General features: G+C 37.5%; 1 protein-coding gene across 1 annotated transcript; it reads right to left on the bottom strand.

Annotated features, from left to right (window-relative positions):
* Positions 1-1,364: 1,364 nt before the first annotated feature.
* Positions 1,365-27,158, bottom strand: LOC107570756 (ubiquitin domain-containing protein 2-like). Its single transcript, XM_016257010.1, has 3 exons — positions 27,083-27,158; positions 21,957-22,193; positions 1,365-2,300 (listed from the first exon to the last, which is right to left on the bottom strand). The coding sequence occupies exons 1-3, from the start codon at positions 27,156-27,158 to the stop codon at positions 1,885-1,887; spliced, it is 729 nt and encodes a 242-aa protein (XP_016112496.1). The 3' UTR covers positions 1,365-1,884.

The following is a 27,158-nucleotide window of genomic DNA, read 5'->3' as shown; positions in this document are numbered from 1 at the left end:
CAAAACACTGGTTAATACCTATTGTACCTATATACATTTTATTTTTGTGTATCTTGTGTAAATAAAGCATATATTTAACTTGTGAATTAGACCTGAGGTTCACACAAACGTAATGTAGATATTTTGTATTACCAATAATTAATTAATATAAATATAAAAAACCTATTATAATATTAAGACAAATATTAAATATAAATACTTCAATTATTAATAAATATATATTAAAATATTTTTTGCTTAAAATATTTGCTGTATTTCATTAAAATAAATGTATCCACATACAATTTTTTTTAAATTACACACACACATATATATATATATATATATATATATATATACATACATACATTTTTTATGGAAATAATGGAAAAAAAACTCCTTAAAAATAAATAAAACGTTTTGATATTTTATATTTTGTTAATAAACAATACTGTAACAAAATCAGACAGAAATACTTAAGTGTACAAATGTTTAATCAACTTTTAATTAAAAACACATTCTCTATCATTAAAATATGCAACTGTTTTTTTTCTCTCTTTTCAACTAAATTTTTTTCAATAGGACAAAGCCCTGAATCCATTTAAACGGGATAGCACTTAGCGCATACTACGGCACTGATGGGGTTTTGAGTCTGGTTCCCTTCAGAAAATTATATATCACTGCTCATCATCATTTCCTGCCCTACTATGCCAAAGGAAAACATAAAAAAACATTAAATAAAAACATGTATATAGCATAAACTGTTAGAATGTCCACATTCAGGTCCATTCAGAGATTACATCTTCATGTCTTCTCCTTCCATTATATCACTTACTCATACAGTAGCTTCCCCATTCACATGTGTACACACAGTTATTACATGATGACCCCCTTATCACCTTTATATATCCTCAGGATGTACGAAACAATGCGTAGCACCATGGCAACCTCGCAGAGCTGAATAAATTCTTAAAAGCACCTTGAATTACAAGGAATCCGAACAGTTGCCCCATTCCAATTTTTCACTTTTCTGCAGACAGTTTTACAGGGACTGAGAAAATCAGATTTGTTTGTTGGAGGAAATCGATTGGAATATCTGTCTAGACTGAAATCTATCTGCAAAATGTGACAACTACTACCTACACTAAAAGCAAGTTTAACAGCTGATCTACTTGTCTACATGACCAATAAACTTATCCTCTTTTGAAATGAAAGAGTTGAATGAATGCTGTTTAGAGAATTTATGTAATCGAAAATGTATCTGAAAAAAACAAAACAAAACAGAGATTAAAGATGCTGGACAATCGGAAAATCCAAAACTGACATTGTTTTTGTGACATGTAACATATTTTCTTTAAAAAAATCTTTATATATTTTTGGTTACAGATTTTCTAATAAAAACTAAAAATAAGAAAACAGTCCAACAAGTGATTCTCCTGTACCTGAAACCAAAAGCAGTTTAAAATGTCCTTTTGACCTCAATTGTCTCTGTTTTTTCAAGTTCTAACAGACACAGGTAGGTCCACACTTCCGGTCTGCCTTGCAGACATATGATCTCATCCCAAGAAAAATGGAGAAAAGAATATTACGCTTATAACTCCATAATTTTAAAAATAGCAAAGCATTATTAAGTTTCCTTTGCCAAAACCATACTTTTTGGACCACTCTTGATCAATTCAGGACTCCGGTTTTCTAGACCTGAGGCTTTTAAACAGAAAATCTGAGTCTCAACTCCCTTAGAAAAGCTATAAGTCAAAAGCAGTGAGTGTTTGAAGGGAAAAGCCTCTAGAGGTTCACTCTAGACTCAAGTGGCCAATCCAAAAATAGAGAAATCTTCTGAAAAATATTGTGGCCCATGCACATTGATATACACTTGGTGTGGTGGTTAATATCCCCAACGAGTCATTAGTTTTCCACAGGAGTGGGGTTCTGCGGCAGTGGTGGGGTTGTGGGAGGCTGGCTGACGATCACCTGGACGACATAGTCTCTGGAGATCTTCAGTTCTTCCAGCTTCATCTTGTCAGTGAGTGGTCGGCCTGAGAAGAACCAGCGCTGGCTGGTGGCCACTACACCCTCCTGGGTCTGCAGACAGAGCTTCATCTGCTGGACATTGTCGCTGGTGCGGACGGCCAGGCGTAGATCTCGTCCCGTGGAGAGACGCAGACGCAACTGACACTCCTGGCCTTCGCTAGCTGGAGCTTCTGGGACCTCAATGGTCTCCAACTCGCTCTTTTCCTCAATCATGTTGACAGGAGGTGAGAGGCAGTAGACAGGCAGCTGGTAGCGGTTCCCCAGCTCATCGTAGCATTCAGTCAGAGCACCTGGAGATGACACAAATGAAGCATTTAAGCCACATTTTCAGTCTCTTTTTGTTGACTTATCTAATGTTTTGATACAGTGTACAATGATATTGTAATATAGCATTTATATATGTCTAATATATGGTGCAATCAAACATTATGATGCAAAATTAGTAAAGATTCTGTACTATTTATTGGTAATGAAATCAGCAATTTTATGGCAATAATTATGTGAACTTTTTTTAAAGATCAGATTTCTTTGCTTATATTGAAGCATAATATGTTCTTTGAATCGTTCTCATATTGCTGGATAAAATGGATCATTATGGAGTTCAAACAAACTACAAAGAAAAGAAAAGAAAAGAAAATCATTAACTTTCTATTTTATTTTATGATGGGGATATGGTTATTAATTGTTATGCATCCTTCACAATCAACACCTTTAAGTGTTTACAAAAGCATCTCTATAAAACAACAGTGTTTTACAAACAACAAACAACAGTGTCTTCCACAGTATGCAAGCCAAAGGTATGAATGGAATGGAATAGAATAGATATTTATGTCAACAGTTTAGCAGCCTCCTCCAGGTTAGCATATTTATAGAAAACAGACACATAATAGAACAACATCAGTAAAGATAATCACATTATTGTATTATGTAGAAATTATATCTCCCAAGTAAAACAATAAAATTCTGTCAGTCAGTCAGTCAGTCATATTTATTTATAAAGCAAATTTAAAAACAACAGCTGTTGGCCAAAGTGCTGTACAAAGTTTAAGCAAATACCAAATTACAAAAAGTAAACAGAACACAACGACAAACAGTACACTACAATTATACCACTGCACCTACTTATGACCATATGCAACAGTAAATAAGTTTTAAGAAGAGACTTAAAATCAGCATATGTTGGTGCAGTTTTATATAGGACTGTTCTGAAATGAATCTACACTGCCTGTTTTGTGGACTGTACAGATGAAAACTGAAGATATTCAAGTAGATAGAACTAAATCTTATTTAATAATTATATAAAATTATTAGTCTATTAAAACGTTTTATTATTATTTTTTTGCATTTTTCTTGATAGGACAGTGGAGATATGACAGAAAGTGAGTGGGAGAGAGACAGGGGAATTGGATTGAGAAAGGTCCACAAGGCAGGATTTGAACTCAGGACACTCAAAGCACAACTGCGCCATATATCGATGCACTGCCCACGAGACTATCAGCGCCAGCTTAAAATAATAATTTAAGCATAATAATAATATTCCTCCAGGCTCTTGATTCCGTGGAACAGGCTTGGCTCTTTTGCTTAATGAATAAAAATACACTTAGTATTTTGTAACTACATATTTTTACCTTAAGCATAGTGTTAGCTAGGTATGTGTGTATATGTATATGTATGTATATATTTTAGTTTTTTCCCCTTCTGTTTCTTCCTCTCTTTTTTTGGCCTCTGGTCCCTAGTAGGCTGTGACATCCAGGTCAGTATCTGGTGAGGTGGAGTTGAAATACGGGTGGGTGGATGTATTCTATATGTATTATGTAGTCTATATTTGGCACATGTAAATATTGCCACTTTCTTTACTTAGCCTATGTTTCTTACTTTTATTTTATATGTTTGGTCCATGGGATTATGTATTTGGCACATGTAAACATTGCCACATTCTTTACTTGCATAATAAAAAATAAAAAGCATAGTGTTAGCTACAAAGGCTGTTTTGAAATCCTACTTAATAAAATAAATACAGACACACACATCACATGATGAGTATGCTGCTCCTGACATAGAGACTCACTGAGGATCTGTCAACTTTTCAACCAAAGAGGAAGTTGGTGAAATGAATCAATGACAATGAGACAGGGTTCACACCACAGGAACAATAAGATTACATCACTGGCTTCTTCCAAAAAGGGAAGTAAGTCATTTTAATCATAATGAGCTACACCTCCATGGAATTTAGTAAAAAAAAAAAAAAAGTAACACTCATACTATCATGATGACAGGTTTTGTTTTAAAGGAGTAGGTTTTGATTTAAAAGACTGTTTTATTCATTTCAGTAATACGATGATTTTATTAAATGCTTCAGATGATGATTTAGATGTTTTCTGGTGAAACTCTTTACTGCTCAGCAGATCAAAGAATATTTTATGAAACAATCATATACTAACCATCATATGCTGTTCCAAACTTTTTTTTTTCCACCAAAAATTTTTTTTTTAATTCAAAATCAAAAGGAAGTAGTTTAATCAAAACATGTACTTTATCCTCTTCTGTCCTTTGAAGTCAAACGCTTTCATCAAAGTTCATGACAGAAGTAGTGCTCAGATTTGTCAAAGAATTTGTTGATCCAGTTAACAAAAACAGTCTGTCACAGCCTTCTGAGGCCCTCTTGGATCATTGCCGTTTGGATCTGGACTTTGTAAGAAAAAGTGGAGAATGTTGAAGATCTTGATGAAGATGTTTATTGCAGTATAGCAGTGACAAAGTACATGTAGTACCTTGGGTTCAACGGAGTCGGAATGAACCCCGAACATCCTAAGCTCAAACCTTTTATACAGTTACAGTTTACTACCATTAATGTAAATTAAGTTGCTCCTGTCGTAACAGCTGTAGTCTGTATGTTAATTAAGTTCTGACACCCCTTTGTCTGAGACAGTTCTCAGTGTGTCACACCCATTCTCATTCTACAATTTGTCAAACATGATCAAACATATTGTGGAGTGAAATCTGGGTCGGGCAGACTATAGATTCTTACAACTTCATTTCCCATTACCCTTTGCTCTGTCTATTAATTCTTATTGTTCCCAGCTGTGTGTCATTAGTCTTATTAGTTCCCTTTATATACCATGTTCTGTTAGCCCTTGTTTACTTCAGTATTGTTTTCTGTTACGCTGTGCTGTGGACTACCCTTTGCTTTTGTTTCTGCCTGTTGCCGCTTGGATCGTTGTTTCTTGGATTAAACTGCATTTGGATCTTCAATGTTTTCTCCAAAGTCATTCCCTGACAGAATGCTGAAGCCATTTCAGATCCAGCAGCTAGTCCACCTTCATAGACTGTGGGACATGAGCATTCAGATTCTTCCTCCGGCTTCTAAGAAGGAGCGAAAGGCATGACTCCAGCTGTTGGTGCCACTGCGTCAACAGGTGTTGGGAGTAGGAGGCCTTGCGCAGACATTTTGGACTTTGGCAGTGGGACTGAAACTTTGTGACTCTAAGCTAAACAAGATTTTTAATGAATTCCTTGGTAACCCCTTGCCTCTGTGCGAGATGGAGGGATTTAAGACTTTTGATTATTGGGGTTTCATTGACTATCTCTGTTACTGCAGTTTAGTAGTAACACCAGGTCAGAGTGTGCCCATTGCAGTGCCCCCGGAGATGCCCGATTCTGCTACAACACCTCCAGAGAACAGTGAGGCTTCACTATCTCGGACTCTTAAATGAAGGTCAAGAAGGCAGCAAAGTCCACTCCTGTTGTCCCAAGTCTGGTGGTCCTGGAGGACCCGACTCCGGTGGTCCCAAGTCCGGTGGTCCTGGAGGACCTGACTCCAGTGGTCCCAAGTCTGGTGGTCCTGGAGGACCTGACTCTGGTGGTCCCTACAGAGCCGCCTGATTTCACTGCTGCCACCATAATCAAAAAGGCTATCTTTGCCTTTCACCTTTAGGCTGTTCTGCATGCATGGGCAGCTTCTGAGTCCACTCAAGAGCTCATTCCAGTCCAGGAGCCCTCAGAATCCAATTCAAAACCCGCACCAGCCCAAGTGCCCTCAAAGTCCACTCAAGAATCCGCTCCAGTCTGGGAGCCCTCAGTCCACTCAAAGGCCCGCTCCAGTCCAGGAGCCCTCAAAGTTCACTCCAGAGCCTGCTCCAGTCTGGAAGCCTTCAGAGTCCACTCCAGAGCAGCACGCTCCAACCCAAGAGCCCTCACAGTCCACCCCAGTCTATGAGTTCCCTCCTGAGCTCACTCAAGTCTACGAGTTCATTCCAGAGCTCGCTCCAGTTTACGTGTCTACTCCAGAGCACACTCTAGCCTATGAATCAACTCCTGAGCTCACTCAAGTCTACAAGTTCATTCCAGAGTTCTCTCCAGTCTATAAATCCGCTCTAGAGCCCACTCAAGTCTATGAGTTCATTCCAGATCTTGCTTCCATCTACGAGTCCACTCCAGAGCCTGTTCTAATCCATGAATCCGCTCCTGAGCCCACTCAAGTTTACGAGTTCACTCCAGAGCTCTTTCCAGTCCAGAAGCCTGCTCCTGAGCCTGCTCCAGTTCCTCCTGGGGTGGCGGCTTCTGCTGCAGAACTTCTCGAGGCAGCAGCATCCGCTTCAGCTCCTCTCTGGGCAGTGGTGCCTACTCCTGACTCCAATGTCACAGTCAATGAGAATGTGGCTGAACTGTCTGTCTGCCCTGTTACTGTCAAGGAGAGCGTTGCTGAATGGTCTGCTGGTCCTGTTACGGCCATAAAGGCTATTACTAACCTCTCTGTGCTCCTCATTGCAGTCCTGCCTGATTCACCAGGGGGGTCATCTGCCTTCTCAGCTCCACTGAAGTGATCTTCAGCTCAGTCAGCTCCACTGTGGGGATCTTTGGTCCCATCGACTCATCTGCTCTGCCATGGGGATCTTCAGCTCCTCTTGCTCTGCCGGCCCCGCCCCGGCAGCCTGCTCCGCCCTGGAACTCTGCTATACCTCTGTCTCCAGGCTCTCTTCTACTACACGGGCTTGGGCCACCATCCCTCCCCCTGATCCGCCTCCATTCCACCACCCTCCTGACTTTCATGGAGTGTCTGGAATCCGCTCCTTAGAGGGATTCTAGCCAATGTTCCCTCTAAGTTCGCTTGCAAACATTAGTTCATATGGATGTTTAGATAGCTATAGAAGAATTCACGTTCACGTTTTTTTTATTTATTTAACTTACAGATCTCAGTTTAAGTTTTGCTTCAGTTTGTTTTCTATTCTATTCTATACTATCAGTTTAAATTGTTTGTTTTGATAATATATTATATTATGTTAGGCCTATATTATAAACCTAATAAATAAACCTTGTTTTTTAATGGAGTCTCTTGCTCATCAAGGCTGCATTTATTTAAAAAATACAGGAGAAAAAAACAGTGGTATTGTGAAATATTATTGCAATATTGGTTTCCTATTTTAATACCTATACTTTAAATAACATTTATCCCTGTGAAGCAAAGTTGAATTTTCAGCATCATTACTTACTCTTCAGTGTCACATGATCCTTCAGAAATCATTCTGATATGCTGATTTATTATCAGTGTTGCTGATTTAATATGCTGTTTTACAACAGTGAAACTGTTGTGCTGCTTAATTTTTTTTTTGGAACCTGTGTTACTTTTTTCTTTGATTCTTTGATTAATAAAAAGTTAAAAAGAACAGCATTTATTCAAAATAGAAATCTTTTCTAACAATATAAGTCTTTACTATCAATTTTATCCATTTAACACATCCTTGCTGAATAATGTTTCTTTAACTTTCTTTAAACTTTTTAAAGATTTTCTTTAAAAAAGAAAGAAAGAAAAAAATATCTGACCCCAAACTTCTGAATAGTGTATATTGTAACACAAAATCTCAATTTTGAATAAACACTTGTTCTTTTTGAACTTCTTCTCCTCACCCGCACCAACAAGGACTTTTCAAACTCTGCTGCACTGTGCTTCACTGAAACCTAGTTGAGTGAAGCCATTCCGGACAACGCGCTTCATCTGCCGGGCTACCAGCTGTTCAGAGCAGATTGCATCGCGAAGTTAACAGAAAAAATGAGAGGTGATGGATTGTGTTTCTACATCAACGAAAGTTGGTGTTCAGATGTAACAACGCTGAAAAAGTTGTGCTGTCCTAACTTAGAGGCACTCATCATATACTGTAAACCTTTCTACTCGCTGCGGGAGTTTTCCTCTTTCATTCTTGTGAATGTGTATGTGCCTCTGGACAGTAATATATTGGATCACTGTTACACAGCAATAAAGGATGCATATCACTCTGTCCCATGAGCAGCTTTGGGGCTCTCTGATCACTGTTTGGTTCATCTTATACCGACCTACAGGCAGAAACTGAAATCAGATAAACCTGTTTTAAGGACTGTCAAAAGATGGACTAATGAAGCGGAGCAGGATTTACAAGCCTGTTTCGACCTAACTGATTGGAGTGTTTTTGAAGTTTCTGTGAAGATATGTGCATTCCTACCAGGACATTCTTATCATTTAATAATGATAAACCGTGATTTACTGGGAAACTCAAATAGCTTTGTCACGCCAAAGAGGATGCTTACAGAAGTGGGGATAAAATCTTGTATAACCAGGCCAGGAACAGACTAACAAAGGAGATCAGAGTGGCTAAAAAAATTACTCTGAAAAGCTGAGAAAAGAGCTTTCAGCCAACGATTCGGCATCAGTATAGACTGGTCTGAGGAACTTCACCATGTACAAGACACCACCCCCACAGTTTGTGGAGAATCAACAACTGGCTGTGTTTTACTGCCGATTTGAAAAAGTCAGTCTATCACCCTCCATCCGATCTGAACTGCACTTCACACATTCACCTACCACCCCTGCAACCCCCCTCCCTCCCTCCCCCACCATTCAACCTGCGCTTAAGGTCTGTGTAGAGGATGTGAACCGGGTCTTCAGGAAGCAGAAATCTAGAAAAGCTTCAGGCCCAGATGGTGTTTCACCTGCCTGTTTAAAAGTCTGTGCTGACCAACTGGCCCCCGTCTTCACACAGATCTTCAATCGATCTCTGGAGCTGTGTGAAGTTCCCTGCTGCTTCAAACGCTCCACCATCATTCCGGTACCCAAAAAGTCCAAAATCACTGGACTTAACAACTACAGACCTGTTGCTCTCACGCAGGCAGCAGCTAGTGAGGCTGGGCAAACTCACATCCAGGACTATCACCATCAGCACTGGCACCCCTCAGGGTTGTGTTCTCTCCCCACTGCTCTTCTCCCTGTACACGAATGACTGCACTTCAAAGGACCCCTCTGTAAAACTCCTGAAGTTTGCGGACGACACAACAGTCATCGGCCTCATCAAGGACGGAGACGAGTCTGCATACAGACAGGAGGTTAAAAAGCTGGCTGTCTGGTGCAGTCACAACAACCTGGAGCTGAACACGCTCAAAACAGTGGAGATGATAGTTGACTTCAGGAGGAACCCCCCAGTACTCCCCCCCCCCACTCACCATCATGAACAGCACTGTGGCTGCAGTAGAGTCATTCAGGTTCTGCAGTAGAGTCATTCACACAAGAACAGTTTTTTTCCCCACAGGCTATATTCAGCCTGAACAATTAAACGTTCATAATTATACATCATCCATCACAACTGACATATTTATACACAGAATCCAAAATTTTTACACTTGTAAACTGCACACTTTGTAAATAACATATCTGCACACTTATATCTGTACATTTATCTAACAATTAAATTTTTTATCTATACTTCTATTTCTGTATATAGTACATTATTTAATTTCTTAATTAGTTTTTTTTCTTCTTACATTAGTTCTATATTCCATCCCTACTGTGTTATTCCTATGTATGTCTGCACTATCATGTATGTCTGCACTATGTCTGTACTTTCTTCTACACTGGAAGCTCGTCGTCAAGTCAAATTCCTTGTGTGTGTAAACTTACTTGGTAATAAAGCTCTTCTGATTCTGATTCTTTTTAACTTTTTATTTATCAAAAATATTACAGGTCCCAAAAAATATTAAGCATGTTTCGCGCCTCGCGCCAATTACAATCCACAAAGCGGGTGGGAGCGTGGGCGCTTCAATTCCAATAAGGTGATTTAAAAAAAAAAAAAGTGGTACCAAGTGGTACTGCTCTTCACATAAACTTGACCACAAATACTCAAAGACAGTAAAATAACTGTGTGAACTCATCTCTGTAAACTCACAACCAGTGAGTTTTAAGAGAAAGTGGAGGATGGTTACAATCTGTGACCTTTTTTCTGGGTGAATCTCTCAGCTATAAATATGCTTACACTGCTCTCTGAGTGCTGTGCAAGTCAAACAACCACAGACCCAATGCATGACATGCAGAGCAGCTCTAGAACCCCCTAAAACCACTGTGGATGGAATTTCTCCTGCTGCTGAAACAACTGCTGATGCTCACTATGACTACATTGCTGGAGAAAAAAAAATCTCATGTGACACTACTGTTTGACATCACCTGGTCATCCGATGTGGTGGTGTGTTTATGCTTCTGAAAAGGCCACCATGGAGTGAAATTGTTGGAACTGTAGAGTACATTCCTGGAAATGCACACTGTACATTGCCATTTATGATAACTTGGCATCCATATGACTATTTAAAAAAAAAAAAAAAAAAAGTCCGCATGAAATCAAAATTTAAAATATTCATTTTGTTAGCACCCATTGCTAGTCTTGAGATGAACAATTAATCCGTGCAAGTTAATTGCACGATTTAGACCTTGCACGGTTAAATCATAAAGATCCAACTAAATCCACGCTACTTGATGTCATTTTAACTAATGCTCCTCACAGATTTTCTGCAGTGGGTGTATTTTGTAACTATGTTAGTGATCATTGTCCTGTGGTTTGTGTGAAAAACTGCAGGATTCCAAAGGGATCCTCGTTTTATTTTGAAACGTAAATTTTCATATTTTAACGAGCAAGCTTTTTTACAAGATATTTATAATAGTGATTTATACAGTGTCTCACAGATACCTGATGTTGATTTAGCCTGGGAGTATTTTAAAAGCACTTTTTTGACTATATGCGATAAACATGCACCTTTTAAAAGATTTAGAGTGAGAAATAGAGATAATCCCTGGTTTAATGACTCCATATCTTCACTTATATAAAAAAAGAGATATTGCATGGGCTAAAGCAAAGAAAACTAATAATCATATGGACTGGATTAATTACAGAACAATAAGAAATAATTGTACAAAATTAGTAAAAAGCTCTAAATGTGATTATTATTTAAATATGATAAATGAGAATATTAATGATCCGTCTAATTTTTAGAAACTGACCAAATCAGTTTCTGGTCAAAAAACCTCTACCAATCTACCTGACTATTTGAAATTAAATGAGAGTATAATTAAAGATAGAGAGAATATAGTAAATGCTTTTAATAGCCACTTTATTTCTGCGGGAGTAACCCACGACTATAGAAATTTAAGGGAATAAGAAAACGTGGAAGTTACTTCATGTTGTACTACTCGGCTGTTTAGTTTTACTCCCATTTTAGCTACACAAGTTCATAAAGTTCAATTAAATTTGGATATTAAAAAATCAACAGGGTCTGATAAAATAGAAGCTTTTTTTTTTTTTTCTGCAGATCTTATAACAGAGCCCATCACTTCTATTTTTAACTTGAGTTTAACTTCAAATGTTATTCCTCGTGCATGGAAATCAGCAAAGGTTCTCCCTTTGTTAAAAGGTGGTGACCCATCAGTTTTGGATAACTATCGGCCAATTAGTAGGTTGTCTGTGTTGGCAAAAGTATTTGAATCTTTTGTTAATGATCAAGTGAAACAGTTCTTAACTGAAAATAAAGTTTTAAATGAATTTCAATCAGGCTTTAGATCGGGTCATAGTACTATTACAGCAGCTATGCTGGTTACAAATTATCTTGTTAAATGTTTGGATAGGAAACAACATTGTGCAGCATTATTTGTAGATCTCTCTAAAGCATTTGACTCTGTAGATCATAAACTTTTATTACAGAGGCTAAGTTGTATAGGTTTTAGTGAAATGGCTCTAAATTGATTCAATAATTATTTATCAAAAAGAACTCAGTGTGTCTCAGTTGAAAATTTAATTTCAAATGAACAAAAAATTACAAAAGGTGTTCCACAGGGTTCTATTTTAGCACTAGTTTTATTTTCTATTTATATTAATGACCTTGGTCGTGGGATAACCTCAGCTAGAATTCATTTATATGCCGATGACACAATTATTTACACAGTAGCACATTCGGTGAATCAAGCCATAGAGCTCTTGCAATAATCTTTTCAGTTACTGCAACTGTCATTGTCCAACTTAAAATTGGTTTTAAACTCAAAGAAAACAAAATACATGCTTTTCACTCGTTGTCGCACTGAAACAGACTACCCTATTTCAACTTTACAAGGAGAATCTATTGAAAGAGTAAGTTGTTATAAATACTTGGGCATATGGTTGGATGACAAATTGGGATTTTATGTACATACTGAAAAACTTTTTAAAAAGCTTAGACTAAAATTGGGTTTTCTTTTTCGCTTAAAGAAACGTTTTCCTTTTGAAGCGAGAAAGAGAATTATACAAAGTTGTTTCCTCTCAGTGTTAGATTATGGTTATGTGATTTATATGCATGCAAGTTTATCTTCACTTAAAAAGTTGGACTATGTATACCATGTTGCTTTACGTTTTGTGATGAGTGCTTCTTCACACACTCATCATTGTATATTGTATGAATTGGTGGGATGGTCCTCATTGTTTCAAAGAAGGAAAGTGCACATGCTGCTGTTTATCGCTAAGGCACAGTTAGGTAAATTACCAATTTATATCTGCAGTCTTTTATCCTTTTATACATGTAATTACAGCACTAGATACTCTGCTAAATTACTTTTAAATGTCCCAAGAGAATATTCAGAGCTTGGCAAAACTGCCATCTCTTTTTTTGCTCCCTTATTATGGAACGAGTTGCAGAGTGTTATTATGCTGGAAACACTCCCCTCTTTAAATTTTTTTAAAAACCTTTTATGGTCTTCTCTAAAGGAAACATGTACTTGCTATGAGTAAATGCTGGTTGTTGTTGTTTTTTTTCCCACAGATTTGTAATCATCTGAATGTATGGCAAACTTTTGTTTGTTTAAGTGTTTGTATTTGTTTTATTGTGAAACTTTTTGTGCTGCCATTTTGGCCAGGACTCCCTGGAAGAAGAGATTTGCATCTCAATGGGACTATCCTGGTAAAATAAAGGATAAATAAAAAAAAAATAATAATAATCACCTGAAAATTATATATATATATATATATATATATATATGTCTTGGTAATATTTGATCAAAATCTGAATATTTGCTTCCGCTTTGGAATGGCACTCCTACTCTGATGACGTCAGTTTGATGATTGGGCCTTGGCTTGGACCGAATATCCTTAACCACGTCCCTCCAACCATTTGCTGTGTGTGAGAAATGGAGAGGAGGAGCGCAAAAATAAAACCCTGCTCTCCATTCAATATTCCGCTTCAGTTGAAAAATATGTCACTATACTGAAATAAAGTCTGCAGCAACTTCTGGTTCAAACAGACTTTAAATGTATCAATGTACAAAAAAAAAAAAATTCACAGAAAAATGTTATTAATAAAAAAATAACACAAATTATTAATACAAAATAATTTTTTTTTTTATAAATCATCTTAATATTACATAAATTTAAAAAATATGGTCATCATAGAAGAGTATTAAATTGTTGCATGCATGAATTGTATTTTATGTATTTTTTAATAAATAAATAAGTACACATTAGAAAACAAACAAGTAAACAAACATTTTGTGTGTATGTATTTTTTTATTTTTTATTATTAAACAGACCTCCTACCAATTTTTGTGGGGTGCTTGGTGTGATTGTTGACTGTTAACTGGTATCACATAATCCTTTATTTGTTGGGGGTTATTCTCTTTTTTTTTTCTTCCGGATATACAATCTGTGAAATTGAATTGCTGCAACCCTGTTGGCTGACTAGGCACAGGGTTGAGGTCCTGAATAATTTTGTGTTTGTTTAGGCAAATAAAGAATGATGCATTTCTCTACTATCTGTTTTAGGTGCTAGATTTAAAAAAAGACATCTCAAGATCAGTATCTAGTTTTGTGTAAACTCCATTTAGCTAAAGCTGCAAACTCAACTCCTTGTTACAAATTTGGCTGAACTACCACTTCTACCACTGAAGACTACCACTAAACAATCTTCCTGACTCATCTCTACTCCTCAGCATACCAGATAGCTCAAAAGAACTTGATGTTGCAACAGAAACTATTGACTCTTCTCTAGCACTTCAGACATGGTCACTCGTTTGCACTTAAAGAAGGTTAAAGGGGTAGTTCACCCAAAAATGAAAATGTGCTGTTAATTTATTCAAACTCAGACCATTCAAGATGCAGGTGACTTTTTCTTGAATTGAACAGTAAAAAAGATTATTAGCTGAAACCGTGCTCCTTGGTGATTAATAAAATGCAAGTCAGCGGCTGCACGATATATTGAGGTCTTATGAAGTGAAACAATCAATCTGTGCAAGAAACCGAACACTATTTATAACATTACTACCTGTAATCCATAGCCTTAGGCAAACAGTCCCGAGTGATATCTGTTTTGTGAATTATTAATTCTTTTGATCCAGTTCTTTTTAGTGAACTATTTAAACCAGTTCACCAAATTGGACTTCACCGTCTGAAACAGTTTGGAGCTCGAGTAGCACTAGAGATTGTCTTACTATAGGGAGATGAGAGGGTCTGTATTACTTACTATTGGAGAAAGTGTAATGGCTAACTTGGATCACGTGTACCTTAATGGTCCGTGTATCTTTTGGTCTTTTGATTTTTTGTTTAATATTGAATGTAGAAAAATAAGAAATAGCTCCTTTTTAGTTTTTCACTTTTTGCAAAAAACGAAAGACAAGAATTCGTCTTAATTTTTTGTTTTTCGTTCAGGGGTAGAAAAATTAATAAACAGCTTGGCGGGAATTAAACGCCCCTTTCTGCTGATTGGTCAGAAAAAAAAGATCAAACCATGCTGTCATCAGTCCTTCAGCAGTTCTGCGTGGCAGAATAGTCCTCTGCTGCTGCAGTTGTACGGATTCTTAAACTGTTTTATTGCAACTATATTTTATCTTTTTTTCACCAAACAACCAGACAAATGAATGGCTCGACACAACCCGTTCTGTGACAGAGCCTAGACAGGGCTTTCTTCTGTGTAGACCAGCGGTTCTCAAAGTGATAGGGGGTCCGCGAAATAATTGGCTATAGCCTACCATATTTTCCAAACTGTAAAGTCACTTTTTTATCATGATACATACTGTGATTTATTCTAAAGTGACTTAAATGATGCATTTATGTCAAATAACCTTAATGTAGACTTTTAAAAATAGGCGCGTCAAGTAGTCGCTGTGTATTGGTTCATGTTTGTGACATACGATGTTCAAGGAGACCGAGATGCGCTAAAGCAGCGCATTCTGTTGTTTTCTTTGTTTTTCAAAGGCACAACATTTTGTAGTCATTTTGAATGTACACAAATAAAAATATACATTTTACCATATGACTATAAATGACAACATATTAAATTATTTCCCCTCTTGAGGAACAAATCCAAGTGAACATCAACTAATACTCGATATTAATTAAATAAACTGCTTTAGACTGCTGCATATTTCCTGTGCACTTCAATACTGGTCTGCGCTTGACAGTAGTCACGTTTGTCTGCTTTATTTAACTAGGGTAACTAGTCAGATGTTGTTCTAAAGGCTTATTAGGCCTACCTTCTTTTTTTCGAAACACACACACACAAATGTCCTGCTGGCACTTACCCATTTAATGGCAGAGAATGGTGACTTTCACTTTTCATTCTTTAAGCGGATGCAAATCTGTCATAAAATAATCATATGCATCTCGTGGTGTAGGCTACATTCCAAACGTTTTGAAGGTGTACTGTAAGGTTTGGTGAGAAACAAACCAAAATGGCAAGTAATTACATTTATGTAAATCTTGTGTTGCATTCCTGTGTGCGAGTGCACAGAAGCTCGCGCCACGCACAAGTGCATGTTCTTTTGAGATATCAATCATTTTTAATTTTAATAAAACAAAAACCTACATTATAGAACTCAGAAGAGTATGTATTTTAATATCTCTGTTGTTCTCCTGTTGTCAGTCAGAATGATAGTTCCTTTGTGAACGTTATAGGCCTATTGTGCAGTCTCAACAATCTGGAGCTTAACACGTTCAAAACAGTGGAGATGATAGTGGACTTTAGGAGAAACCCCCCTGCTCTCCCCCCACTCACCATCATGGACAGCACTGTAACAACAGTGGAGTCATTCAGGTTCCTGGGCACCACAATCTCTCAGGACCTAAAGTGGGACACTCACATTGACTCCATTGTGGAAAAAGGCCCAGCAGAGGTTGTACTTCCTTCACCAGCTGAGGAAGTTCAACCTGCCACAGGAGCTGCTGAAACAGTTCTACTCTACCATCATTGAATCCATCCTCTGCACTTCTATAACTGTTTGGTTCAGCTCAGCTACCAAATCTGACCTCAGAAGACTACAGAGGGTAGTCCGGACTGCTGAGCGAATCATTGGTACAACCCTCCCTTCTCTTCAAGAACAGTACTCATCCAGAGTGAGCAAAAGGGCTAGCAAAATCACTCTGGACCCCACACATCCAGCACACTCCCTCTTTGAACTTTTGCCATCTGGTCGACACTACAGAGCATTGAGCACCAGAACGGCCAGACACAGGAACAGTTTCTTCCCTCAGGCAATCTATCTCATGAACACTTGACAATAACTGTGGAACACACAACACTATTTATACACTTACACACTTATTTATCTAACACACATACTTAGTCTACACCTCAAATTTGCACATAATATACCTGTACATACAAAACTGTCTATTGTAATATACCTGCATATACAATTGTTAATTTATATATTGTTATTCCTTATTTACTTGTTCTATTTTTTTATTCTTCTTTTTATTATCTGTGTTTTTGTTCTGTCGCTGTCATTCTGTTGCACTGCGGAAGCTTCTGTCATGAAAACAAATTCCTTGTATGTGAAAAAATACCTGGCAAGAAAGCTCATTCTGATTCTGATTCTGATTCTTATATAGCCTACCCAGAGCTTGATAGTAACTGATTACGTGTAATCGGGATTAGGCTACATAATTAGATTCCAAAAATTAAACACTTGTAATCAGAGTAAGTTACATTTTAAAATACTCTTAATCAGACTACAATTACTTTTTTATAGATTACATGATTACATATTATTCACACAATATAAATAAATTATTCATCATTTATTGATTCTCTCTAATTCCTCTTTTTCTATCTTTTAAATGTTCCCTTCTAAAATAGTCTACTGCTGTAAAGAGTCAATCCACTGAAGGCGAGCGTAGTGAGAACCCAAGTGCAGTTTATTTACAGAGTGATCCAAACAATAATCCAAGACACAGACTTGACTTGAACAGACATAGCATGAGCAGACTTGACACAAACAGACTAAACTCATCAACAGCGGGTTAAATACGTTCAATACACGACAAAGGCACAATGGGAACATGAAGGCTACTTATAGCAGACAAGGAGGGTCACATGACATGAACAAACCAATGGGGAACAAGACACATGACTAAGACTACCAATCAGGTAGTGACACATACACAAGGCAGAGGGCGGAGCAGAGACATGGACAGACCACTTGCCTGTGACCGAACAAGCAGAGATTTCTTGAATGGCCTCCTTGGCCGTGAAAGTACAGACTGTGAGTTCATGAACGGCCTCCATGGCCGTGACAGGGCAGACTGTGTGCTCATGAACGGCCTCCTTGGCCTTGACAGGACAGACATTGAGTTCACGAACGGCCTCCTTGGCCATGACAGGACAGACAGTGAGTTAATGAACGGCCTCCTTGGCCGTGACAGAACAGACAGTGAATTCATGGACGGCCTCCGTGGCCGTAACAGGACAGGCGGTGAATTCATGGAGGGCCACGTGACGTGAAGAGGACCTGGGGTAGCAGACATGACGTTAGCGGACTCTGGCTTGGCAGACATGATGTGATCAGGCTTTGAGTTTGTAGACATGACATGAGTAAACTTTGACTTATCTGGAATGATGTGAGCAGGTCCTGGAGTAGCAGACATGGCATTAGCAGGCTCTGGCGTAGCAGGCATGACGTGAGCAGGCTGTGGCTTGGCAGACATGACGTGTGAAGGCTGTGGCTTGGCAGCCAAGTCGTGAGCAGACTTTGGGGAAGTGGCATGTTCCTCCATGACACCCACAGTAAAAACAGATCCACTCAACCGCAGAGCAAAGTCTATATACTCGGAAAGGGACCAGTGAACCTTTCCCCCAGGAAGCTGGGAGCAAATGGGCTCGTTTAACCCATGACGGAAAATGTCTTTGAGCGCCACGTACTTGACTTGACTTGACTTGACTTGACTTGAACAGACAAGCAGACTTGACACAAACAGACTAGACTCACCAACAGTGGGTTAAATACGTTCAATACACGACAAAGGCACAATGGGAACATGAAGGCTACTTATAGCAGACAAGGAGGGTCACATGACATGAACAAACCAATGGGGAACAAGACACATGACTAAGACTACCAATCAGAACATGACACATACACAAGGCAGAGAGACATGAAGCAAGGGAAGCATGACACTAACATGGACCATGAAACAATTACAAAATAAAAGACATGGAAAACATGAACATGAAACAAAACACCACATTACAACTGCTTATATACACTCAGAAAGTCTTCCAGTTTTGTGGACATTCGGACAGAGATCAGTCCGGTGGCTACACAGCATTTGACCAATGGATTTACAAAAATCATTTCAGGTTTAAGAAGTGTTTCAACATTGCATCAACTACTGTTGAACGCATTCATTTTTATTTGAACGATCACTCAGTAGGTTATTAAACCATGTATTATTATGTATTATTTAAAGGCTTTTGTCTTTCAAACTCATTAAAATGCACAAATTCTCGTTTTTTTCTTATTTGCAGACATTCCCAAACTCTTTGTCCTCTGAACCTCTTTCACCTAACATATTTACTTTAAAGGGGTGGTTAATCAGCAATTCTGTAAAACTTTGAGCATCGTAACTTTGCAGATGTTTTTTATGCTCAAACAGCAACATTACACACTAAAGTTAAAAAAGTGAAATCATAATCAGTGATCCTTTAAGTACCCCTGAGATTTAAAATTAAATATTTTAATAATTAAGTATCACATTTGCATGTTAATGGTTCTCTGACATTGGTGAATGGTCATATGGCGTGAAGGTAAACATAAAATATTTCATCTTTTTTTTTAGTAAGTGTATGATTTATTTTAATTTTACATTTTTATGATTTAATTACTTGTTAGCCTTTCATTAAACACACACCCCCTGCAGTTCCTTTACGAACCCCAATTTGGGAAACCCTGACGTAATATAATGTTTAATGCACTTCATGTTGTTAATTACAATGAAAGGAATATATTTTCTTACTATTTGTATTTTTACATCATTATGGTACATGATTATCCTGTTTAAATGAACGTGATAAACGAGTTAGGTCAAAAGTAATCTAAAAGTAATCTGACTATATCACCTAAAATGTGTAATGTAATGGATTACGTTACTGATTAAATTTTTTTCATGTAATTTGGATTACGGATTACAATTTGTAAGTAATCTACCCAGCTCTGTATATACCCAAGCCAAAGCATTATTTTTTCCTTTTTGTATTAGTGTTTAAAATATATTATTATTTTGAAACAAATTAATTAATTAATTACTTAATTAAACAAACAAACTTACTGGGGGACCAGGGTAGGCTATGGCGGTCGCCGTGATTTTGATTAAGACATGTTCCTGGATCAACATCTTTTGTTGATCCTGGATCAACATTACTGTCCAAAAATATAGACAAAACCCAATCCCTACCCTTAAACCAGGGGTGCCCAAACTCGGTCCTGGAGGGCCGGTGTCCTGAAGGGTTTAGCTCAAACCCCAATTAAACACACCTGAACCAGCTAATCAAGTTCTTACTAGGCATACTAGAAATTTGAAGGCAAGTGTGTGGCAGGTGTGTTGAGGCAAGTTAGAGCTAAACTCTGCAGGACACCGGCCCTCCAGAACCGAGTTTGGGCACCCCTGCCCTAAACCTAACTCTACCCATAATTTATTCCTAAAATCAGTGTGAAATGATAGTTGATTAACAAGGGTGTAGAAGCACCTAACCCTGATTGTAAGCCTAAAACAGACATTTCCTAAAAAGTTATCCCTCAATTCTGATTGGTTGATTGGAATGTTGTTCCAGGATCAACAAGGATGTTGATCCAGGAACATGTTGTACTTGGTGAAATTACGGTCACCAGGCTATGGCAGCTCTCATATCATACCCTGACATGCCCAGCTGATGCAAAGCATAGAATTTATATCTACACAAAAGAAAGCCCTGTCTAGGCTCTGCCACAGAACGGGTTGTGTCGAGCCATTCATTTGTCTGATTGTTTGATCAGAAAAAGATTAAATGTAGTTGCAATAAAACTGTTTAAGAATCCGTACAACTGCAGCAGCAGAGGACTAGTATTCTGCAGCGTGGAACTGCGGAAGAACTGATGACGGCACGGTTTGATCTTTTTTTGTCTGACCAATCAGCAGAAAGGGACGTTTAATTCCCGCCCACGTGTAAAAATCGAATATTAAAGCTGTTTATTCATTTTTCTACCCCTGAACAAGAAATGAAAAATTAAGTTGAATTCTTGTTTTTCGTTTTTGCAAAAAATTCAAAAACTAAAAAGGAGCCGTTTCTCATTTTTCTACTTTCAATATTAAACTAAAAATCAAATGACCACTCAGTCGTTGTTTACCATAGGAATGAATGAGAAGTGCTGTTTTCTTATAAAACAGCATTTTTTTGTGGTTATCTCTAAAAATAGTTCAGCACATAGTAGCACTTTGAATTAAGCTGTGAAATTAAAATTTTTATGGTTTCTCATTGTTTATGTAAAAAGGTGAGCTGATGAAGACTAGTTTATTCCCTTTAAATGGTTTAGACATCACAACAAAACAACCGCATTTCACATCATTATTGGGTGCGTTAATAATATAATTGTATATACATTACAAAATTGCATGATTACGTAAACAAACAGGTGAACTGAACTAATTAATTGAAATAAACTTTCTGGAAGAACCAGTTTACGGAAAATAATCTATTTCCCCATTGCCTGAGACTATGGATTATAGGTAATAATGATGTAAATGATGATCAGTTTCTCACGCAGACCGACTGTTTCGATTCATAAAACCTCAATATATCATCAGGAGTCATGGCTATTAATTGTGTGTTCCTTGAATTTTTTTTTTAATTCTCAAAAAAAAAATTGGCTGCTGACTTGTATTTTATGAATCACTAAGGACCATGATTTCAGGTAAAAATCTTCTTTACTGTTCTAAAAAAAGAGGGAAAAAAAATTACATACATCTTGGATGGTCTGAGGGTGAGTAAATTAACAACAAATTTCCATTTTTGGGAGAACTATCCCTTTAAGGAAAACAATCCGATGCCATGATATAACAAGCTCATTCACGGCCTGAAGAGAACAGCCCAAAAAAATGTGCAGCTGGAATAAAACAAAACCAGATGTATTTCAAATTGCGTGGAATAACAGTGTTTCTGCCTACACAAATGCCTTAAAAATGGCAAGATCTGCTTACTTTTCGACTCTTTGTCCCCAACTAAGCAAGACCCCCCCCCCCTCCCAAAAAAAGAAAGGACCTGAAAAGGAAGCTGAGAGAAAAATAGAAATCAAAAAGAAAATGGATTGTCACAAAATCTGGAAGACGATTTTAATAAAACGATCTGAATACATAATACAAAGCACCTGTGCATCTGTGACGTGCGCCTCTTACCATGTGGTAATGTTATGCTGGCACCATCAATTATGGCTTGAGCAAGCTCATGGTCATTGCTTTCAAAGGCCTGGGCAGCCGCCTTAAGTGCATCCCAAATTTCCTTGCGGCCTTCAAAAGCCGGTGCTGTATCCCAGAATTCATCACGCTTGCTGCGCAGCTGCCCATCGGTCATTGGGTAGTCGCTCTTCCATTTGGGCTTCTCTCTCTTCAGGGGCTGGTTTCGCCCCAGAGTAACTGCAAAACAGAGACAAAAAGGTCAAGATCCAATAGGATGTTCAAGATATGTACCATCACTGCAGCCAATAATGTAATAAAGTAAATTATCTAAATGTGAATGCCTGAAACCTCCTTAACTCTGGTAAAAGCACTGTAATATAGTGCCACAGTTCTTGTGACTTATATAAAATGCTAGTGTAGTGGACATCACATTCCACATTCCTCTCTGACCACAATAGTTGTAGCTACATGTTGACTGGATCTTGTAGGACTAACATAAGCAAACTGTCCAACGCTATCTGATAAAGATGCTAGGACAACAGCCAGACACCTCTTAGAGGGCAAGAAGAAGACCTTTGGCACCAAGCCCGGGAAGGACAGGACTTCTCATTGGTCAAATGCAGTTTCTGCCCTTCACCCACCTCGAGACTGATTCCTAAGTTTTGGCCTGTGACTGCAATAAAAATTCCTTAGGACCTCTGGATGCAGCAGCAGTGGGTGAAGCAAAGAGAGATCACAGAGATCCATCCAAATCCATGTTTTTAAACCTTAAAACTGATGCAAACTACAACACACCCATCTCATATTTATTCAGAGAAATAAGTATTCTGAGTGACAGCGATGTGTAGTGCAAAATCTTACACAAACTCAGCTCTTAATGGACAAATGAATGCATGCATGCATGACAGTTCGATCTTTTTCGATCATTTTTGGACATACTGTGTTCATAACATTGCCAAAGGTATTCTGTTTGTGGTTTGATAAGTGAAGAATGCACCGGTAAAACTTTAATGACACTTTTCTAAATGTGTGTTTGGACTATGCAAATACGTTCCACAGGAGGAAAGGAGGAAAGGACACACCGTGTCCCCGCTCTGATGGAAACAGCCAATCACAGCATGGAAATGGAGAAGCACCAAATTGCAATCTCATCCTCATCAGGAAGGTATAAAGGTACCGTTCCAAAAGACACTCCTTGTTCTGAGTCTCCGGCACATCCAGAGAGACAGTAACAGAAACAACAAAGTTTTGAGTCCCGAAAGGGAAGGGACACTAACAGATCACGTGTGTTACAAAACGTAAAAGTATCATCAAGCTGTTTACCACAGGCTTTATTTTAATTGAAAAACCCCATTATAAAACCCCATAGGAAAATCTAGAAGGAACCCACGGCGAATTACTCTTCCGGGTTCTGACGTTATAGTTCCCCCACTCTATTAGTAGTAAATATGTTACATGTAATAGTATGTTCCTCTGGCTCAGTGGTAGAGCATTGCGTTAGCAGCGCAAAAGACGTGGGTTCAATTCCCAAGGAACACACATACTGATAAAATTTGTATAGCCTGAATGCACTGTAAGTCACTTTGGATAAAAGCATCTGCTAAATGCATACATTTAATTTAAAATATAAATGTCTACTTTTAGTCTCTGAAGTTAAAGTTTTACCCTCTGTGCTTATTCCAGGAGGAAATTGCAAGCCAGACATCACTGACACAAACACCTCTCCTGCTGATTTTGTTATCATGGACAACGAAACCACTACAAGTCCTGCAAGCACTGCAGTTGTGATGAAATGATCTTCCAGTGTTTGACATTCAGAAATACACAATTCATGCGGTTTAAAAAAGGCTGACTAAAAAAATCCTCAATCGCATAGCCACAGTTGTGCGTGTTTTTTATGCATAAGTGTATTTTTTGAGTTAGTATTTGTATTTAATAAAGCACCACTGCATCAAAATAATTGGTAAATGAAAAACATTATGTATGGTAAAAAATAATTTTAAGTACACTGCACTTAAGCATTAAGCAAAAACAAATTTAAGCTTTTTAGTTTGACTTGTTATTTATAATTAATGTTAACTTTAAAAATTTGAGTTGCTTAATTAATTTTTTTAGGTAATCGGTGTACACAAAAATTTTGAGTATTCTGATCTTATCGGGTTTTACAGTGTAAAGCGCTTCATGTTCGAGGCTGTTGAAACAGATTCCTGCTCCCCAATGCATTGTTACCAGCTCAACCAGTGGAAGAAGTCACCGCCACCGGATTGCTCATTCAACCACAGAGAACGTAACTATCACTTATCCAAACGTCTTCCAGAGACCTTGACATTGTTGTGTATTATCAGTATATGATTTTTCTAATTTACATTAGATATTATATAGCTAATTGCAATTGATAAATAATCTTTCACATATTTGTTTGATGCATAATAAGGCTTCTTCACCTTATTTGTTTCAGAGTAGCAACAGTTTATCTTTCCATAAGATAACGTAACTCTGGCATAGCGACATCCAACTGAACCACTTGCATTTTATGCATCGTATGCACTTTATTCCTTTTTCATTCATGGTATTCATTTAGTAGTTGTGATTACTCTAGTCTATCTTTTGTTGATAAAATATAATTTTATTACACTTGTGTCTTCCTTGTGTTGATGATACAGAATGACTTTCTACAAGTTAGAGATACCACCAATCTTTCTTATGTGATGTACTCATAACCACACCTTAAGTGACACATGATCCAAATATCATAACATCACTGGTGACGTGAGTACCCAACCACTTGATTGGCTCTATGACTCTCTCTCCTCTCCACCAGTTGTAGCTGGTGTGTGGTGAGAGCACTGGCGCCGTTGTCCTGTGGCTGCCGTCGCATCATCCAGTTGGATGCTGCACACTGGTGGTGGTGGTTGAGGAGAGCCCCCCCCCCCCTTTGTACACCCAAAAAAGTGTTTTGGATGTACAAAAATACACAATAAAGCGCTATATAAATGCATCATTCATTCATACCCTTCATCATTACACTATTTCACCTCCCTAGGTTGGTGAAAGCAAATTCACTACACTAGCAACAGCAATATAACAACAAAAGACATCCATCCATCCAAGACATCCATTTTTAACTGAATGTGTTTACTGAAAAAGCATGATTTGTTCTCCATGTTTATGCTTGTATAACCAATATGCTTAAAATAAGAAGGAGGGTTAACAGCAACATGAGTCTGTCAGTAACATCAGCTCCAGATTGCACCCTTGAATAGTGGGTAAATAGGCTAAATATGGTACTTGATGAATGAATTAACAAGTTCTTGGGGCAAAAATGCCGCAAAAATGTCCCTCAACTTTAAGATAAGCAAAATATACCCCTGTACAATTGAACTATGCCTATATGGCCGTCACAATTTAAGTGAAATGTGAAAATGAAATGAAATTTGTCAGTTGTGGCATTAAATTTACATCTTTTTACACTTTTTTTTTTTTTTGCAGCATTAAGCATTATAACAAATCACATACGTTTCTGTTAAGTGAATGAATGCAATAGCCAATCAGAGGTGTTTAGTCACTGCTGAAAATGCTAGAGTTTTGTTCAGTATGCATTTGCACAGACTGAATGTGCACTCTAGCTAATTCTCATCTCATCATAAACAACAAAGTGCAGGTAAAAGGTTCATTTTGCAGTATAGACAGCTTCTGTGAATTACAGTCATGTCAGAATTGTTGGTACCCTTGGTAAATATGACCAAAAAAGGTTGTGAAAATAAATCTGCATTCTTCACCCATTTGACCTTTCATAAAAAAATTTAAAAAAATCTAAGCTTTAATTGAAGCAACAAAAAAAAGGATTGGAAGCGCTTCTTCCCTCCTTTTATAGCAATCAGTCTGCTCTTACAATCTAATTAGTATTATAGTGATTTTACCTGACTAGTACTCATTCATACTTTCACATGTGCTGCTGATGCTTAATGTTAGCTGGTCATTTTGTGTCAGGATCAAAAAACAGTGACTTTTTGTGTGTGTGTGTGTGTGTGTGTGTGTGAAAGTTAGTTTTTTGGCCAATGATGCTTTTAGCATTTATTTAAAATGTGACTCCTTAAGGCGATTCAGAATCGACTCTCTATTTTGAGAGACAATATCTTTATTTATCATGCACTTTTTTGATTAACAACTTTGCAGATTGCTTTCATTTACAGTATTACAGTATTACAGTATTTATCTGTCATTTTAAATGTTTAAAACTATGTAAAATTACTAACAATATCTGTAAATTAACACCTTGACTATTATTTTAAGGATTATATCATTAATGACAAATTACAGTAATTTATACAGAATTTTTTCTGTTTTCTTAAATTATGTACAAATTACGTAAAATTACAAAAATAATCTGTAATCAAATAATGTAGCTCATTATATTAAAGGTTTATGTCCATACTAACAATTTAATGTTCTTTTTTGTAATTTTAAAGTAAATCTTATTCGTTTTATATTTAGCTGTAACTCTGTAATTTTATAGAGAATAGAAATAGAATATATATAAAATAGAAAATCTGCCTTAAAATCCACAAATCATGTAACCATGCAATAAAAAATGTATTGTAGGGCTGCACGATAAATCCATGCTTTAATGCGCATCTTGTCAGAAAGCCGGTACTGTAATCAGCGGTAAATCTCCATCACTACACAGAGCCGTTGTTCACTGACGAGCTACGCAAAAAATTGGGCGAATATGAACGTGGTTTTGCGCAGCTCGTCAGTGAACAATGGCTTGGTGTAGTTAATGCTGCTCAATGTGAAAGCACGCACGTGATGGAGATTTACCGCTGATTACAGAACCGGCTTTACTGATAAGATGCGAGTTAAATATCGCATGCGATTTATCGTGCAGCCCTAACGTATTGCATTAAAAATGTTTTATTTTTATAAAGAAAAAATCAACCAATAAAGTGTGAGTGTATAAAGTATACAGTCAATAAGAGAAACGCAACATACAGACACGTGTAATCACAAGAATGTATTGCAGAAATGTCAAAAAGCAGTACCACAGTAGTCCAAATGACGTCGCGTTGGTTGTGTTACTGTAAGTAATTTTCCTCAAATGCTATTGAAGTTAGAAAAGTGTATACCAATGTCGTATGCAACTTTAGAGACGGCCCCTAGATTTGCGAATATCGAGTGCCGGGGAATGACACCTCTGGCCAT

The sequence above is a fragment of the Sinocyclocheilus grahami genome, unplaced genomic scaffold (genome assembly GCF_001515645.1).
Source record: "Sinocyclocheilus grahami isolate Dianchi unplaced genomic scaffold, SAMN03320097.WGS_v1.1 scaffold1501.1, whole genome shotgun sequence".
NCBI lineage: Eukaryota > Metazoa > Chordata > Actinopteri > Cypriniformes > Cyprinidae > Sinocyclocheilus > Sinocyclocheilus grahami.
Note: the sequence above shows the minus strand (reverse complement) of the source record. Positions and strands in the feature narration are given on the sequence as shown.

Excerpts from the sequence above, each read along its gene's own strand:
- LOC107570756 (XM_016257010.1), bottom strand. The coding sequence starts at position 27,158 with ATGGCCAGAGGTGTCATTCCCCGGCACTCGATATTCGCAAATCTAGGG. Across the intron at positions 22,194-27,082 it reads TAAAGTTGCATACGACATTG|TTACTCTGGGGCGAAACCAG; the intron begins GTATACACTTTT and ends TCTGTTTTGCAG. Across the intron at positions 2,301-21,956 it reads CAGCATAACATTACCACATG|GTGCTCTGACTGAATGCTAC; the intron begins GTAAGAGGCGCA and ends TGTCATCTCCAG.